Below are 16,132 nucleotides of genomic sequence, written 5' to 3' on the forward strand. Positions count from 1 at the left end.
CTGCAAAAGCACTTCACTGCAAAGGCTTCTGACAGTTGCATCATCTTACAGCTGAAAACCCATCTGCTTAAAATGCTGAGTAAATACTTCCCAATTCCTCAGTTACATTGTACTGTTGCTTTGCTGGATCCACAGATTAAATGCAATTTCAGAGAATTAGCGCCAATAAAATATGCACAGGCACTGTCCAGTTTGAAAGAGATGGTAGATGTAAAAATGAATCAAGAATTTTTTTTAAAAAAAGAAAGAGATGGTAGATAGGCTGCCAGCAGCAGACACTCAACATGACTCATCTGTCTTGCAGCATTCCAATAAGAAAATAAAATAAAGTTTCTTGGAAGATCTATATTTTTTAAATATGTCTGAGATATGTATATATTTTCTTTAGATAGTTCAATATTTTATCTTATGACAATATTACTTGCTAGATACACCTACTAAACTATGTAATCTGATTGTCTCAGGTGGATACATACTTGACTTCTACTGATGAAATCACATGATATCTTGTGTTATTGGAAGACCAAATCTATAGAGTGGAGAAAACTTTCTGAAGTTGCCAGACGAGTCCTTGGAGTGCCTGCTGCCAGCACATCATCTGAGCGGTCTTTTTCATTGGCTGGGCGTGTTCTTGAGGATAGACGATCACAGCTTGGACCACATACTGTTTATGGACTTCTGTTCCTGCATGGTTATTGTCCTCTTTCTTAGTGTCAGCCACATTGCTTAAGTGTTAACAATTTTTTTTTTTTTTAAAGATATACAAGCAATTTCCAAATATAATTACAATTAGAATATATGTACAATCAACATGATTATTTTTGAGGCAATAGAGGTCAATATTCAAAATCATTTAAAGTTTAAACTTACTGCACATTTTTCTTATGTAACCATTGTCCTGAAAAGTGCCTCTTTCAATTCTACTTTAAATGATTTTGATGCTGTATTGTTTGAGTCTTTATGTCTATTCTATTTCTTTCCGGTGATGTATGCATATCTTTTTTCTAATCACTGTCATTTGTTTATATTGTATTTTATTACTGGTTTAAATAAACTAAGATTTAAAAAAAAAAATCAAAACTTTCTGAAGTAATGGGGGGGGGCGGCGGCGAAGGGGATTCCTCACGGGGACAGGAAGGGAATGGAGGGGATTTTTGTCCCTGCACAAATCTCTAGTGTGTATATGGGAGCATCTTACTTCACTGATAGCACCAACTCTTCTGAGGCAGAAGATATTTCCTCATCCTCTTCATCTTGAGTAAGATCATCAAAATCTTCCTCCTCGTCTCTCCCAGTTTCAGGGCCATCTTCTGGTTTTCCAGCCGGGCTTCCTAAATCTGCATCTAATTCTATTTCTATTTCTACTTCTATTTCTACATCTGTTGAAACAGACATGCTCTTGGTAGACTCACTATGTCCTTTGATTCCTTCTGCCTCATCTGTCCCTTGTTTCTGTCTCTCTTTGGAGGATGGCACTTCCACAGGATCGTTGGCTGTGGCATTTTCTGTTTTTATTTCTGCCTCCTGCTTACTCAAGTCTTCCTGAGGTATTACAACATCTGACTCTTTCTCAAGGTCCAAAACTAAGTCTTCTTTGTCATTATGAAGGAAATAGCCTTGCTTCTGTAACCACTTTTGTGCTGGGTCCTGTTTTTCCAGGCCCCCCTCTGACGTATTAGTCCTCACCAGTTCCACTGGCTCTTCTGAAGCAGAACAAAGCAACCCTTGTCCTGTACATGGCTGGTATTCTTCTTCCTCAGTCTTCACTATCACATTAGAATCATTCTTTGATATCTTATCTCTGTTCTCATCCAGAACATTTAGGATGTGTTCCTCTTTGTACTGCTCTACGGGAACTGAGTCATCTGGGTCTAAGCCACTAGTTTTAGGCTGTAATGGAAACTGGGAGACCTCACCCCCAGTGGCAGGACAAAGATTTTTAACGTTAACTGACTGGCTTTCCACCACAGCTTGGGAAGCCACGACAGGAATTGTCAGAGGGTTACTGGATACAAACAGCGGGGAAGTAACAAGGGGCTGAGTTAATGGGCATGAAAAGGAGGTGGTGTTCACCAGGACAATTGTAACTGGCATTCCTTGTGTGGTTCTGTTTGTAGCTGTGTTTACAGACTGAATAACACTGCAGCCACCACCAAGGCTCACCAGCTTCACAGTTCCAGCTGGGACAGTAAATATGACTGGAGCTGGATGGGTCAATGGGGTGGGTTTCAGTACAGGGGGCATTTTTGTGGCTATTTTCTTTTTCTGTCCTCTCCTGATATATGGTTTACGAACCCGTGTGCTAGCTAACATGGGCAACATCATTTTAGGCTGGAAGGTCACTGGCTGGGAGATAGCTGAGAGATTTCCCACTGCAGAGATGCCCAAGGGTTGCGTGTTAGTCAAAACCTGCATGACTGTGGCAGGTTGAATTGCTCTGTTTGAAGGAGCTTCAGGAGCAGTGGGTTTGGCTACATTTTTATGGATGTTGGTGGAACACAGCCCAGACTGCAGAGCAGGAGTAGGCTTCATGAGGAAAGGATTCAGAATGGAAGACCTTTTCTGTCTCCAGGCTCTCCTGGAGAAGCGACTTGCCTTAGGCTTCAGAATCAGCACCAAACCTTTGGGCATGATCAATGGATACTTCCCACTCTGGCCAGCTTTTGCTGTCTCAGGGTCCTCCTTTACTGATGCTTTAACGCCTTCTCCTGAACTGGCCTCAGCTTCACCATCAGGTGTCTTGCTGTCTTCTTCTGCATCTTGCCTTTGCCTCATTTCTTCCTGAATAGTTGTCAAATTTGCCTGTGTGAAAAGGAGGAGACATAGGTGACTTCCACAAGAAAGTCAGGTTCAAAGTCAGTGCTTCCTATCACATTCAGAAAGAAATATGCTCTCTTTCCAAATGTTTATTGATTATTCTTAACACCACATTGTATAACTATCATTCATTGTAACATTCCATTATTTCCAATAAAGCACAGTTACTTACCGTAATAGGTGTTATCCAGGGACAGCATTTTCTCATGAATGGTGGCGTCACTAACAGAGCCCCGGTACGGACCACTTTAAAAGTGCATTGCCACTTTAAATCTCTAGAAAGTTTGCGATAGCCCAAACCGCACATGTGCGAGTGCCTTCCCAGCAAATGGTTGTGTGATCGTGAAGCTCCTCATCATCTAGGCAATAGAATGTAAAAAAAATTTTCCCTTCTGGATAATTTCATAAAAAAAATATTTACTAAAGAAGCGGAACAAATGATAAAAGACAAAATCATCTTTTGCTGAAGTTAAAGTGAAGTCTAAGGTAATAGGAATCGGAAAGGCAGAGCGCCGTTTTTTTTCTCGGCGGTTCAATGAGACTTGAAACGGCAAGGAAAGTGAGTGAGTAACTGACAGAGATGGTGGGGAAATTTTGAAGAAAGATTGTGTCCCGATATAATTTAACGGAACCCATAAGAGGGAAAATATTGAATTGAATTGAAAGTTGTCCTCCTTTGACGATACTGAAGATACTGAAAAGGGAATTGAGTGAAGAAAACTGATGAGAGAGGATTAACGGCATTTTCTCACTAATTAAATACCGAGGCGCTGAGAACAGATAAATGTCAGTTTACTAAAGTAAAAAAAAAAATTACTGAATTGAAAATTGCTTTACTCTATCAAAGCTGCGATTGGGCTTGTGAGAGAGGAGCCAAAAGAAAGGATTAACGGCATTTTTCTTAAAGCTGAAGTAACGTGACATCGGGGTATTTGAGAAGCGCTGAGAATAGATAAATGACAGTTACTTCAAGATTACCAAAGTAAAAGAAAATTACTGAATTAAGTGTTGATCTCCTCGGTCTGGGCTGCGATTGGGCTTGTGAGAGGAGAGCCAAAAGAAAAAATTACAGAGTTTTTTTTTTTTTTTTTCTCAGCGCTGTAGCGGTGTGTCATCGGAGGAGAGTGACTGACGGAAATAGTAATATAAATCTGTAGAAAGATTTGACCCGCCGTTTCTGAAAGAAACCTAAAGGAAGGAAAGATTGCTGGATTGAGTGTTGCCCTCCTCCATTGAGACTGTGACGGGGCTTGAGGGAGGAGAGCCAGAGAGAAAGATTACCGACATTTTTTTTTTTTTTCACAGCAATTGAACTGGAGACAAATAACTGACAGTTGCTCTAAGAAAACTGAAATAGAAGATTTGAGTCTGTTTAAAGATTGTGATGGTCTGACATTGATAAATATCAATCTTTAAAATAAAGTGGTTATAAAATAACCTTCTTGTCAATATTAAAGTGATAACAGACCCTAAAAGAGAAGTGTTCTTTCTCAATACAAGATTGGGACAGATAACTAAGAAAAAGAAAGGGAAAAAGGCTGGGAAGGAAAAGGAAAAAGAAGGAGAAAAATTTCTACTTCAAAAGATAGAACCAAATTCTGGAAGAAAAAGGATTAAAAAACTTAAAACATCAAATCTAAACCTAAGAGACTAAACTTAAGAAAGGAAAATTTTTGAAATTTCCTCATCATTTTTTCTAAACTGATATAGCAGGATATTAAAGACAAAACTACTGAAATAGTGACTTACAGAGGTTCTTGTGTCATTTAACATCTGTGAACAAAGTAAACTCCATAAAAATAACAACATGGCAACTACCAGACAAAACAAAAATGAAACAGGCACGTCAGCAAAAAGACAAAAACAGGATCAAATAACACCAAGCAAGATCCCACTTCCAACAGAAGAACCTGACATATTGAGTAAAGCAGAAGTCATGGAAGAACTAAGACAAATCAAACAAATGCTTAAGGAAACTGTAACCAATATGTCTGAAATGAAGGAAGAAATATTAAACATTCATAGACAAATGGAAAGTAATAACAAAAGAACAACTGAATTGGAATCTAGAATGGAGGTCATGGAACGTGAAACAAATAGATGCAAAAATGATAATTTGGAATTGAATAAATTAAAAGATCAACTGGAAGACTATGAGAATAGAGGAAGAAGGAAAAACATTAAACTTTTTGGAATACATGAAAATTTAGAAGGAAAAAATCCCATAATTTTTCTAGAAAATTTAATTCCAAAAATATTACAACTAGACTTGAAACAACCACTTGAAATAGAAAGAGCGCATAGGATCCCAGTTAAAAATACAGAAAATAAAGGCAGGCCAAGACCAATAATTTTCAAAATGCTTAGATACCAACAAGCATTAGAAATATTAAATGCGGCAAAGAAAGACAAAAATCTAAATTATAAAGGATCTAAAATATGGTTCTTACCGGACTTTGCCAAAAATACAGCAAATAAAAGAAAGAGACTATTAGACATGAGACCTCAACTAAAAGAAAAAGGCTTTAAATATGGTCTATATTATCCAGCGAAAATGAGAGTATCATCTGGAGACAAATCCTTGTATTTTGAGGATCCAGAAAAACTAAAAGCTTTTCTTTCTAAACCAGAACCTATGATATTTTAATATAAAATTTAAAGATGGTTTTGATGACTTTATGAAATAATTATAAAAATATGAAATATCGAAATATCTGAAGAAAGAAAAATGATATAAAGAAAAGGCAATAAAATTTATAAGAAAGAAGAACAAGATATAAGAAAAACATTAATAACATACTAAATATATGTTCAAGATGAAATTTTATGATGTAATGATAACACCAAAGAAATATAAATTAAAAACTGTTAAATGGTTAAAGATACATCAATGAAATGTTATGAAAATATGACTAAAAATATTAAAGATTAATATAAATAGATAGAGGGGAAATTTGATTTAATATTAAATGCCTAGAGGGGAGGAGAATGTTTGGGTTGCATTTCCAATGTGTATCCTTAAGCAGCCATTGTATTGGGTGGGAAAGGGAGGGAAAAGGAGAGTATTTACTATAAAGATTAAGGAAATAATAAACAAGGGATTAGATATTTTAGGGGTAAAAATGTGTGTCGTGAAAAACATTTTTAGGATTCTGAATATGAAAGAAGAGGAGAAAAAGATTATAATGAAAAGTATTAAAATGTATAATGTTTTTTAAGATATATTCTATTAATGTCAATGGCCTAAATCACGTAATAAAAAGGAAAAAAGTATTAACATTTTTAAAAAAGCAAAATGCGGATATTTATTGTCTGCAGGAGACCCATCTTAGTAAAAAGGAATCACAGAAATTATCGGGTGGGTGGGTAAAAGAATGTTTTTTTGCTCCAGCAGAGGGTAAAAAAGCAGGGGTAGCAATTCTTATAAATAAAAAATGTATGGCCAATATTAAGGTAAAAAATTCAGATCCACATGGAAGATGGATACAAATTGATATAGGTATGGGAAATGATGCCCTGACGTTGTTCAATATATATGCCCCTAATTTGAATCAATCAGAATTTTTTAAAAAATTACAGAATATGATGTTACCACTGGCTGCTTCTAATTTAGTGGTGGCTGGAGATTTTAATGCTGTAATGGATCCATTATTGGATAAAAAACCAGGTAAAAATATAAAATCTTTAGGTTTAGAAAATTTGGTTCAATCATGTGATTTGAAAGATATATGGCGTATTCTTCATTTTAATGATCAGGAATTTTCATTTTGTTCACAGGTTCATAAATCATTTTCAAGAATAGATTATATTTTTGTTTCAACAAATAAAGTACAACAGGTGTTTAAAGCTTCCATAGATCCTATTATTATATCGGATCATGCGGGAGTATGGATAGAATTACAATTAGATCAATTAGAGAATGATAGACCTCTTTGGAGATTTGATAGTGCATTGCTTGTGGACGACAAATTTTTGGAAAATTTTAAAACACAAATTAACGATTTCTTTCAAATAAATTTAGTGGAGGATACATCTATAGAGAATGTATGGGATGCATTTAAAGCAACTATGAGGGGTAATATTATATCATATTCAGCTTTTATTAGGAAACAGATTAAAATACAATATTTAGAATTAGAAAAAGAAATAAAAATATTAGAAGCTAAATTGATAAGTAAATGGGAATATGAAGTTTTGCAAGCTCTTTTAAAAGCAAAAGGTAAATATAATGAATTAACTTCAAAAATGATAAGAAGGGATTTGTTTTCCAAGCAAACAATGTATTATGGAAATTCTAATAAGGCGGGGAGATTATTGGCAAATTATCTTAAAGCAAAAAAAAGAAGAACTAATATTAATGGAATTAAAGATGATAATGGTATAATAACAAATCAAACTAATATAATATTAAAACAATTTTTAAAATTTTATAAAGACCTGTATTCTTCCGAGCCTTATTTGGAGAAACAAAAAGATGGGAAAAATTTTTTAGATTTAATTAATGGACCTAAGGTTCCTGATCATATAAAACGGAGTTTAGATGAACCTATATCATTAAAAGAATTAGAAACAGCATTGAGATCTCTTAGAGTTGGATCCGCTCCAGGTGGTGATGGTTATACAGTAGAATTTTATAAAACATTTCAAAATATCCTTTCCCCATATTTACTAAATTTATATCAGACACAACTTATAAAAGGTAATATTAAAGGTACTATGGCTGAATCAATAATAATTGTTTTGCCTAAGCCAAATAAAGATCCTACTTTGGTTTCGAACTACAGGCCTATATCTTTGATAAATGTTGATAATAAACTTTTGGCGAAAATTTTGGCTTTGAGATTAGCCAAAGCTCTCCCACATATTATAGATATGCATCAAATGGGTTTCGTTGCTAAAAGACATTCCTCTAATAATACTAGACTATTATTTCACATGTTAAACTTATCAAAAAAAATGGATGAACCGGCTTTTACAGTTTCATTAGATGCTGAAAAAGCATTTGATAGAGTAGAATGGAATTTTATGTATCAGGCTTTAGAATGGTTTGGTATAGGTTCTGGATTTATACAAATGGTAAAAACATTGTATAGCTTCCCGATTGCAAGACTAAATATTAATAATAAGATATCTGATGGTTTTCAATTGCAGAGGGGAGTTAGACAAGGTTGTCCTTTATCTCCTTTGTTATTTGATGTTGTATTAGAACCCTTATTGTTAGCAATACAGCAAAAGAGGGAGATACAAGGTATTCCATATTCAGATATGGAATATAAAATTTCGGCTTATGCTGACGATATTTTGCTTTATTTGAGAAATCCAGAGTCAACCTTATCTTCTTTATTGGAATTAATTGATAAGTTTGGTAAATTTTCAGGTTATAAAATTAATTGGAATAAATCTGAAATTATACCCTTGAATGTTCATTGTGTAAAAGGATTATTTGATACTTTTCCATTCATATGGAAAGAAGAAGGATTTAAATATCTTGGCATTCAAGTTAAAAATACAATTGAAGATACAGTAAAAGAGAATGAAAAATATATATTAAAAAAAGTTACGGAGTTATGTGAGCAATGGAACCCATTACATATTTCTTGGTGGGGAAGAGTTCAAACTATTAAAATGATGATGTTACCTGTAGTTTGCTACCAAATGAGTATGATACCTATTTATTTTCAGGGGTCCTTTTATAAAAAACTTAATAGCATTTTAACAAAATTTCTTTGGCTTGGCAAAACACCTAGAATAGCTTTAGTAACTTTGCAAAAATCAATTAAAGAGGGAGGGGTAAATTTTCCAAATTTCTATAGGTACCATCAAGCCTATATTCTACGTCAGGGTATGTATTGGATCCTCCCAGAACTTATAGATAATACACCAGATTGGTTATATTTAGAATGGCGCCTTATGTTTCCCCTAAATTTAGTTCATTTGCCAAGTATCAACATACCTAGAAGATACAGAGAAAATAAATTATTAATGGATACTTGGAAAACATTGAGGTTTATTGATAAATTAACACCAATCCCAATAAACAAATCAACTAATCAATCTATATGGATAAACTCCAAGATCAAAATTGGCGGAGCTCAAATCCTTTGGAAGAACTGGATTATTGCAGGCATTAGATCTTTAGATGATGTTATTTCAGAAGGTAAACTGCTGGATTTTTCACAATTGCAACATAGATTTGGTCTTAATAAAACACAAAGTTTTAAATGGTTGCAATTGAAGCAGGCCATTCAGGTTGGGTTCCCTGAATGGAAAACATTAAATAATCAATATAGTTTAAAGTTCTTATGTTTTCAAACAGACTTCCTAGGACATCAAGCCGCATTGTGGTATAAATTAATATCTGGATATTTGAATAAAAAACCAAAAAATGGTCTAAGAGATATTTGGAGCATTGAGATTGGACATCAGATTAATGCATCTCAATGGCCACTAATTTGGTCTTGGAGAATGGGATGTACAGTGTCAGCATCTATGAGACAAACTTGGTTCTTTTTATTACATAGAGCTTTTTGGACCCCTACACGTTTGCAAAAATTAGACAGTTCTAAGTCCAATAAATGCTGGCACTGTAATCTAGAACCAGGGACATTAGATCACTTACTATATCATTGTCCCTACATTAAATCTTTTTGGAATTCAATTTGGCCACAAATTAATAAATTGATGGAAAATCATATAGCAATATCATATGATACAATATTATTTGGAATGATGATGAGAAAAAAAAGTCAAATTTCACCAGAAAATAATAAACTTTTATTAATAATGACAGGGGTTGCCATTCAACATATAACCAATAATTGGAAAAATTATAATAACCTGAATTATACATTTTGGTGGAATACAATATGTCACATATTTAAAATGGAAAGAACAATAGCAATACAAAGAGGGACATATACCAAATTCATAAAAATATGGGGGCCATTGACAAAATACTGTAATGAATAAATAATATGGTTTTTCTTCTTTTCTTCATTTCAAGATTTTTTTTTTTTTTTTATGACACACATAGAGGGGGGGTAAGGAAAATAATTTCTAAATAATATGTTATAATATATTATACAATATGTAATGTATGAATGAAAAGTAATAGAAGGGTGGGGGGAGGGAGAGGGGATAAAATTTATTTAGAACATAATGTATTAGATATAAAAATGTTATTGAATATTCATTAATTGTATTATAACATGTTGCATATTTTTTGTAAAATTTGAAAATTTAAAATATTATATTAAAGTAATAAAAGGGTGGGGGGAGGGGGAGGGAGAAAATCAAATTTAGATATATAATGTATTAGATATAAAAGTGATAATATATATTTATCAATTGTATTTAATATTTTGTACACTTTATGTAAGATTTGAAAATAAAAAATAATGGAGAAAAAAAAAAAAAGATAAGCCAGCTAAAATGCCAACCCGGAGAAGAGGGTGGGATGTGAGAATATCTGCCTGCTGTCCTTGGATAACACCTGGTACGGTAAGTAACTGTGCTTTATCCCAGGACAAGCAGGCAGCATATTCTCACGAATGGGTGACCTCCAAGCTAACAAAGATGGGATGGTGGGAATGAGGGTGTTCTTGAGGCTAGACGATTACATCTTGGACCACATATTGTTGATGGACTTATGTTCCAGCATGGTTATTGTCCTCTTTCTTGGTGTCAGCCACATTGCTTAAGTGTTAACAGCTTTTTTTAAAGATATACAAGCAATTTCCAAATATAATTACAATTAGAATATATGTACAATCAACATGATTATTTTTGAGGCAATAGAGGTCAATATTCAAAATCATTTAAAGTTTAAACTTACTGCACATTTTTCTTATGTAACCATTGTCCTGAAAAGCGCCTCTTTCAATTCTACTTTAAATGATTTTGATGCTGTATTGTTTGAGTCTTTAGTCACTGTCTATTCTATTTCTTTCCGGTGATGTATGCATATCTTATTTCTAATCAATGTCATTTGTTTATATTGTATTTTATTATTGGTTTAAATAAACTAAGATGTAAAAATAAAAAAAAAATCTAAACTTTCTGAAGTAATTAATGGGGGGGGGGGGTGAAGGGGATTCCTCACGGGGACAGGTGGGGACGGAGGGGATTTCTGTCCCCGTGCAAATCTCTAGTGTATATATGGGAGCATCTTACTTGTCTTCTTACCTGAAGTTCAGGCACTGATAGCACCGACTCTTCTGAGGCAGAAGATATTTCCTCATCCTCTTCATCTTGAGTAAGATCATCAAAATCTTCCTCTTCCTCCTCATCTCTCCCAGTTTCAGGGCCATCTTCTGGTTTTCCAGCCGGGCTTCCTAAATCTGTATCTAATTCTATTTCTACTTCTATTTCTACATCTGTTGGAACAGACATGCTCTTGGTAGATTCACTATGTCCTTTGATTCCTTCTGCCTCATCTGTCCCCTGTTTCTGTCTCTCTTTGGAGGATGGCACTTCCACAGGATCCTTGGCTTTGGCATTTTCTGTTTTTATTTCTGCCTCCTGCTTACTCAAGTCTTCCTGAGGTATTACAACATCTGACTCTTTCTCAAGGTCCAAAACTAAGTCTTCTTTGTCATTATGAAGGAGATAGCCTTGCTTCTGTAACCACTTTTGTGCTGGGTCCTGTTTTTCCAGGCCCCCCTCTGACGTATTAGTCCTCACCAGTTCCACTGGCTCTTCTGAAGCAGAACAAAGCAACCCTTGTCCTGTACATGGCTGGTTTTCTTCTTCCTCAGTCTTCACTACCACATCAGAATCATCCTTTGATATCTTATCTCTGTTCTCATCCAGAACATTTAGGCTGTGTTCCTCTTTGTACTGCTCTACGGGAACTGAGTCATCTGGGTCTAAGCCACTAGTTTTAGGCTGTATTGGAAACTGGGAAACCTCACCCCCAGTGGCAGGACAAAGATTTTTAACGTTAGTTGACTGGCTCTCTACCACAGCTTGGGAAGCCACGACAGGAATTGTCAGAGGGTTACTGGATACAAACAGCGGGGAAGTAACAAGGGGCCGAGTTAATGGGCATGAAAAGGAGGTGGTGTTCACCAGGACAGTTGTAACTGGCATTCCCTGCGTGGTTCCGTTTGTAGCTGTGTTTACAGACTGAATAACACTGCAGCCACCACCAAGGCTCACCAGCTTCACAGTTCCAGCTGGGACAGTAAATATGACTGGAGCTGGATGGGTCAATGGGGTGGGTTTCAGTACAGGGGGCATTTTTGTGGCTATTTTCTTTTTCTGTCCTCTCCTGATATATGGTTTACGAACCCGTGTGCTAGCTAACATGGGCAACATCATTTTAGGCTGGAAGGTCACTGGCTGGGAGATAGCTGAGAGATTTCCCACTGCAGAGATGCCCAGGGGTTGCGTGTTAGTCAAAGCCTGCATGACTGTGGCAGGTTGAATTGCTCTGTTTGAAGGAGCTTCAGGAGCAGTGGGTTTGGCTACATTTTTATGGATGTTGGTGGAACACAGCCCAGACTGCAGAGCAGGAGTAGGCTTCATGAGGAGAGGATTCAGAATGGAAGACCTTTTCTGCCTCCAGGCTCTCCTGGAGAAGCGACTTGCCTTAGGCTTCAGAATCAGCACCAAACCTTTGGGCATGATCAATGGATACTTCCCACTCTGGCCAGCTTTTGCTGTCTCAGGGTCCTCCTTTACTGTTGCTTTAACGCCTTCTCCTGAACTGGCCTCAGCTTCACCATCAGGTGTCTTGCTGTCTTCTTCTGCATCTTGCCTTTGCCTCATTTCTTCCTGAATAGTTGTCAAATTTGCCTGTGTGAAAAGGAGGAGACATAGGTGACTTCCACAAGAAAGTCAGGTTCAAAGTCAGTGCTTCCTATCACATTCAGAAAGAAATATGCTCTCTTTCCAAATGTTTATTGATTATTCTTAACACCACATTGTATAACCATCATTCATTGTAACATTCCACTATTTCCAATAAATGTCTTTACATGGTTGAAGCCTTGTGCAACTTGTTTCTTATACCAGTTTGTCACAGTTCCCATTTATTCATATTTCACTTTCTGTTTCCAGTTTCCATGTTCCATAGTTACACCCCTGTATATGTTTTGTTACAATCCTACACCCTACCCCAACTGACCTTTTAATCAATTTCTTTAGTATCTTTATCCGTTTCCTCTAGTCTTCCCCTTTTTCATTATATCTATCTTGTCTTCTATCAATAAGGTTTTCTATTGGACCAATTTGTCTTAGCCTATTGCCCTATTCTCCTATTCTTCCAGTGCATTGCTATCCCACATTCGTCTGCCACTGCTGCTTTCCTCTCCCCCTTCTTCTACATCAAACTCTAACCCTAGCAAGCATGTTGCAGACAAAAAGAGTGTGTAATACACGCAAAATATCTGCTCAATTTAAAAAAAAAAGCATGCAAAAAAGATAATGAATCAATCACTGTTTTAAAATTGGCCAGGAATCAGCCAACAGCGATTGAATCGCTATCTTTAGTGAATCTGGGCCCGAGTGTATATGGGAATGCACAGTCCACTTGTACTACAGTCAAAGTTTATGTCTCAGACTCCACTTGCTGGTCATGGTGAGATATTACTCATCAGTGAAGCTGTGCCAGTCTGAAGAGACGCTTAAGAAAGTAAAAAAAAAATAAGTAAAAAAAAAAAATAGTCATAAGAATAGCCCCGCTCCATGGTGCAACCTCATCTGGAGTATTGCGTCTAGAAAGAGTTCTATATAACCTAGTATTTATTTTGGGTTTCCCTATTCTTTTTTTTAAGTAAGGGGAGAGTTGCGACCTTTTAGGAGTGGCTGAAGAAAAAACTGGCAGGGCGAAAGGAGAGCCTCTAGGAGTAGGGTCCTCTTGCACATGCCCAGTAAGCTCAAAGCTTACCATTAGCTAGGGGAGAGAACCGACACACAGGCTCAGTCAGAGGACTTCATATCCACGTGTGCCAGCATATCCCCTGCTTGTCTCCGGAGAAAGAAATATACAGGTAGATTGCCTATATACACATACAAAAAAAAGATGAAGACTGCAAAAGACCAGCCATTTTCTGTGCTCATACTATGGCAAACGTCCTGCAAGGCAGGAAGGGAAGCTGTGGCCTACAGGACCATAGGGATGTAGAATATAAGCAGACTGAGGGCTCTCCAATAGGGTACAGTATGACCAAGACAGAAGACACATCTAACTAGCAGGTACCTTCAGCCAAAACGGAAGCCGCTGTTCTTCTCTCTCCACTGGGGGCCTTGCCTCATGGGGCTGGATATCATCACAACACTTGAACAAGATGGGCAGCAGTTTGGTCCTCTTATAATACTGCAAGAAATACAAGAAGGGAAGTGAGCTTTACTCCAAGCATACTCCTTCCCACCCCACCTCCTAGCACACACTGAATACCTGCTCATCAGCGACAGATTAGAGAAACTTGGCCTCTTCTCCCTCGAACAGAGGAGATTGAGAGGGGACATGATCGAAACATTCAAGGTACTGAAGGGGATAGACTTAGTAGATAAGGACAGGTTGTTCACCCTCTCCAAGGTAGGGAGAACGAGAGGGCACTCTCTAAAGTTGAAAGGGGATAGATTCCGTGCAAATGTAAGGAAGTTCTTCTTCACCCAGAGAGTGGTGGAAAGCTGGAACGCTCTCCCGGGGGGCTGTCATAGGGGAAAACACCCTCCAGGGATTCAAGACAAAGTTAGACAAGTTCCTACTGAACAAGGACGTACGCTGGTAGGGCTAGTCTCAGTTAGGGCACTGGTCTTTGACCAAAAGGGCCACCGCATGAGCGGACTACTGGGCATGATGGACCACTGGTCTGACCCAGCAGCGGCATCTCTTATGTTCTTATCAAATACACCAACAGAAGCCAAATTAAATCCAGGACTTCTCTGAAATGGCTTTTTTATGGAATGTGCCAGATGACCAGAAGGGAGGTTGGTGAACTGTAAAATCTGTGCTTCAAATTCCCATTTCTATCCTCAGCATCCACCCCTCTGTCATCAACGCAATCCTCACCTTTGTTTCATATTTAATTTATGGATAGTGATTCTTGATCTAGTATCGCAACATAAGATCCATCACTGACAGCAGCTAATTTAGATCTTAAGCACCCAGCAGAATCCCAGGAATAGAAGGTAAGGCAGGGATATGTTAACCTTTACACTCAGTGACTGACTCGCCACCCAAAATAAATCAATTTAAAAGGCACAATGAAGCTTCATCACTGGTCGAACATCATTGCTCTTGAAACCTTTCAGATAATAGCTGCTGTTCAAACCAATTTGTTAATTTTCTTGAATTTGGTAGAAGCTGCATTCAGGCCAAGGAGCAGCAACTATTGCTCAACAGCTGCTGGTCACACAAGGTGCACAACTGCACACACAGTAACTTCCAAAGATGATTTGCAGTCTGTGGCTCCTGATGAGTCACTGTGATGGCTAGGAAGGGGTGTGGGATGAAAAATGAAGAAATGAGGGGAATCCAAAGGCTTACAGCACTCTAGTCCCAGGAAGACCAATGCCTACTGGGCTGAAAGAAGCTGCCGGGACTAATGAAAAGGAAGCATTGCACTCCACTTAGCTGTATCTCAGCCTACATTCTCCTTTCTATCTGTTTCCCATTCTAATAAGACTGTATTACTTAGATCAATCCCACTTTTGGAATAAAAGCAGTGCTCTCTATTACAGCTATGTCCATCTCCCCCAAGACACTATATTTAAAATCTCTTTCTCTGAGTTCCCACTGCGCTCCTACATTGCATGTGCTTTTGTTTACTCTACGTTCATGACAAGAGAAGCAGCTGGCAGGGACTCAGACAGCTGGAGGGACAGGTTCAGTCTCTGCTCTCTTCCCCATCAAGTTATTAGAAAGTAGCATAGTAAATGATGGCAGATAAAGACCCAGTGGCAGTACTCACTTTGATGATGTTTTCAGGAGTTCGTTTCATGTTCAGATTTTTGATTCTGACGGTCAGCTGGTGAGCAGTCTTTGAAGTTAGCAGGTACTTGCTCATTAGGGGTTTAGGAAACTCTGACCCTTCAAAATGCTTCAGCCCTAAAGCCAATAAACTATGCACACACAAGCCAAAATATTACTAAAATTAAAAAAAAAAAAAATCCACAGAACAAAAGCATGGTATATGAAATCCCTGAAAGAAAGCAAAAACTAAATGTGTTATTCAGACTACCTTCTGGATGAGAGCTGGATTTTCAAACCACCTAAACAGTAAGCCCCAAGGCAAGGCAGCAGCACACTAACCACCACCAGCAAGCAGAAAAGTCATTCTGTCCCCACTTGTGCCAGTTTTCATGG

The 16,132-nt window shown here is 37.2% G+C and overlaps 1 protein-coding gene across 3 annotated transcripts in view; it reads right to left on the bottom strand.

Annotated features, from left to right (window-relative positions):
- LOC117350181 (GON-4-like protein) overlaps positions 1 to 16,132 on the bottom strand; it is a 95,546-nt gene that overhangs the window by 28,749 nt on the left and 50,665 nt on the right. For 2 of the 3 annotated variants that reach the window (XM_033924250.1, XM_033924252.1), the window contains exons 19-22: positions 15,738 to 15,888; positions 14,021 to 14,137; positions 11,002 to 12,615; positions 2,596 to 2,802 (exon numbers count right to left, since the gene is read on the bottom strand). In XM_033924250.1, the coding sequence (XP_033780141.1) occupies positions 2,596 to 2,802; positions 11,002 to 12,615; positions 14,021 to 14,137; positions 15,738 to 15,888 (2,089 nt within the window). Of the gene's footprint in view, positions 1 to 1,198; positions 2,803 to 11,001; positions 12,616 to 14,020; positions 14,138 to 15,737; positions 15,889 to 16,132 lie in introns of all 3 variants that reach the window. The other variant, XM_033924251.1, reaches the window with a different exon arrangement.

This window comes from Geotrypetes seraphini, chromosome 16 (genome assembly GCF_902459505.1).
Source record: "Geotrypetes seraphini chromosome 16, aGeoSer1.1, whole genome shotgun sequence".
In the NCBI taxonomy this organism is placed as follows: Eukaryota; Metazoa; Chordata; class Amphibia; order Gymnophiona; family Dermophiidae; genus Geotrypetes; species Geotrypetes seraphini.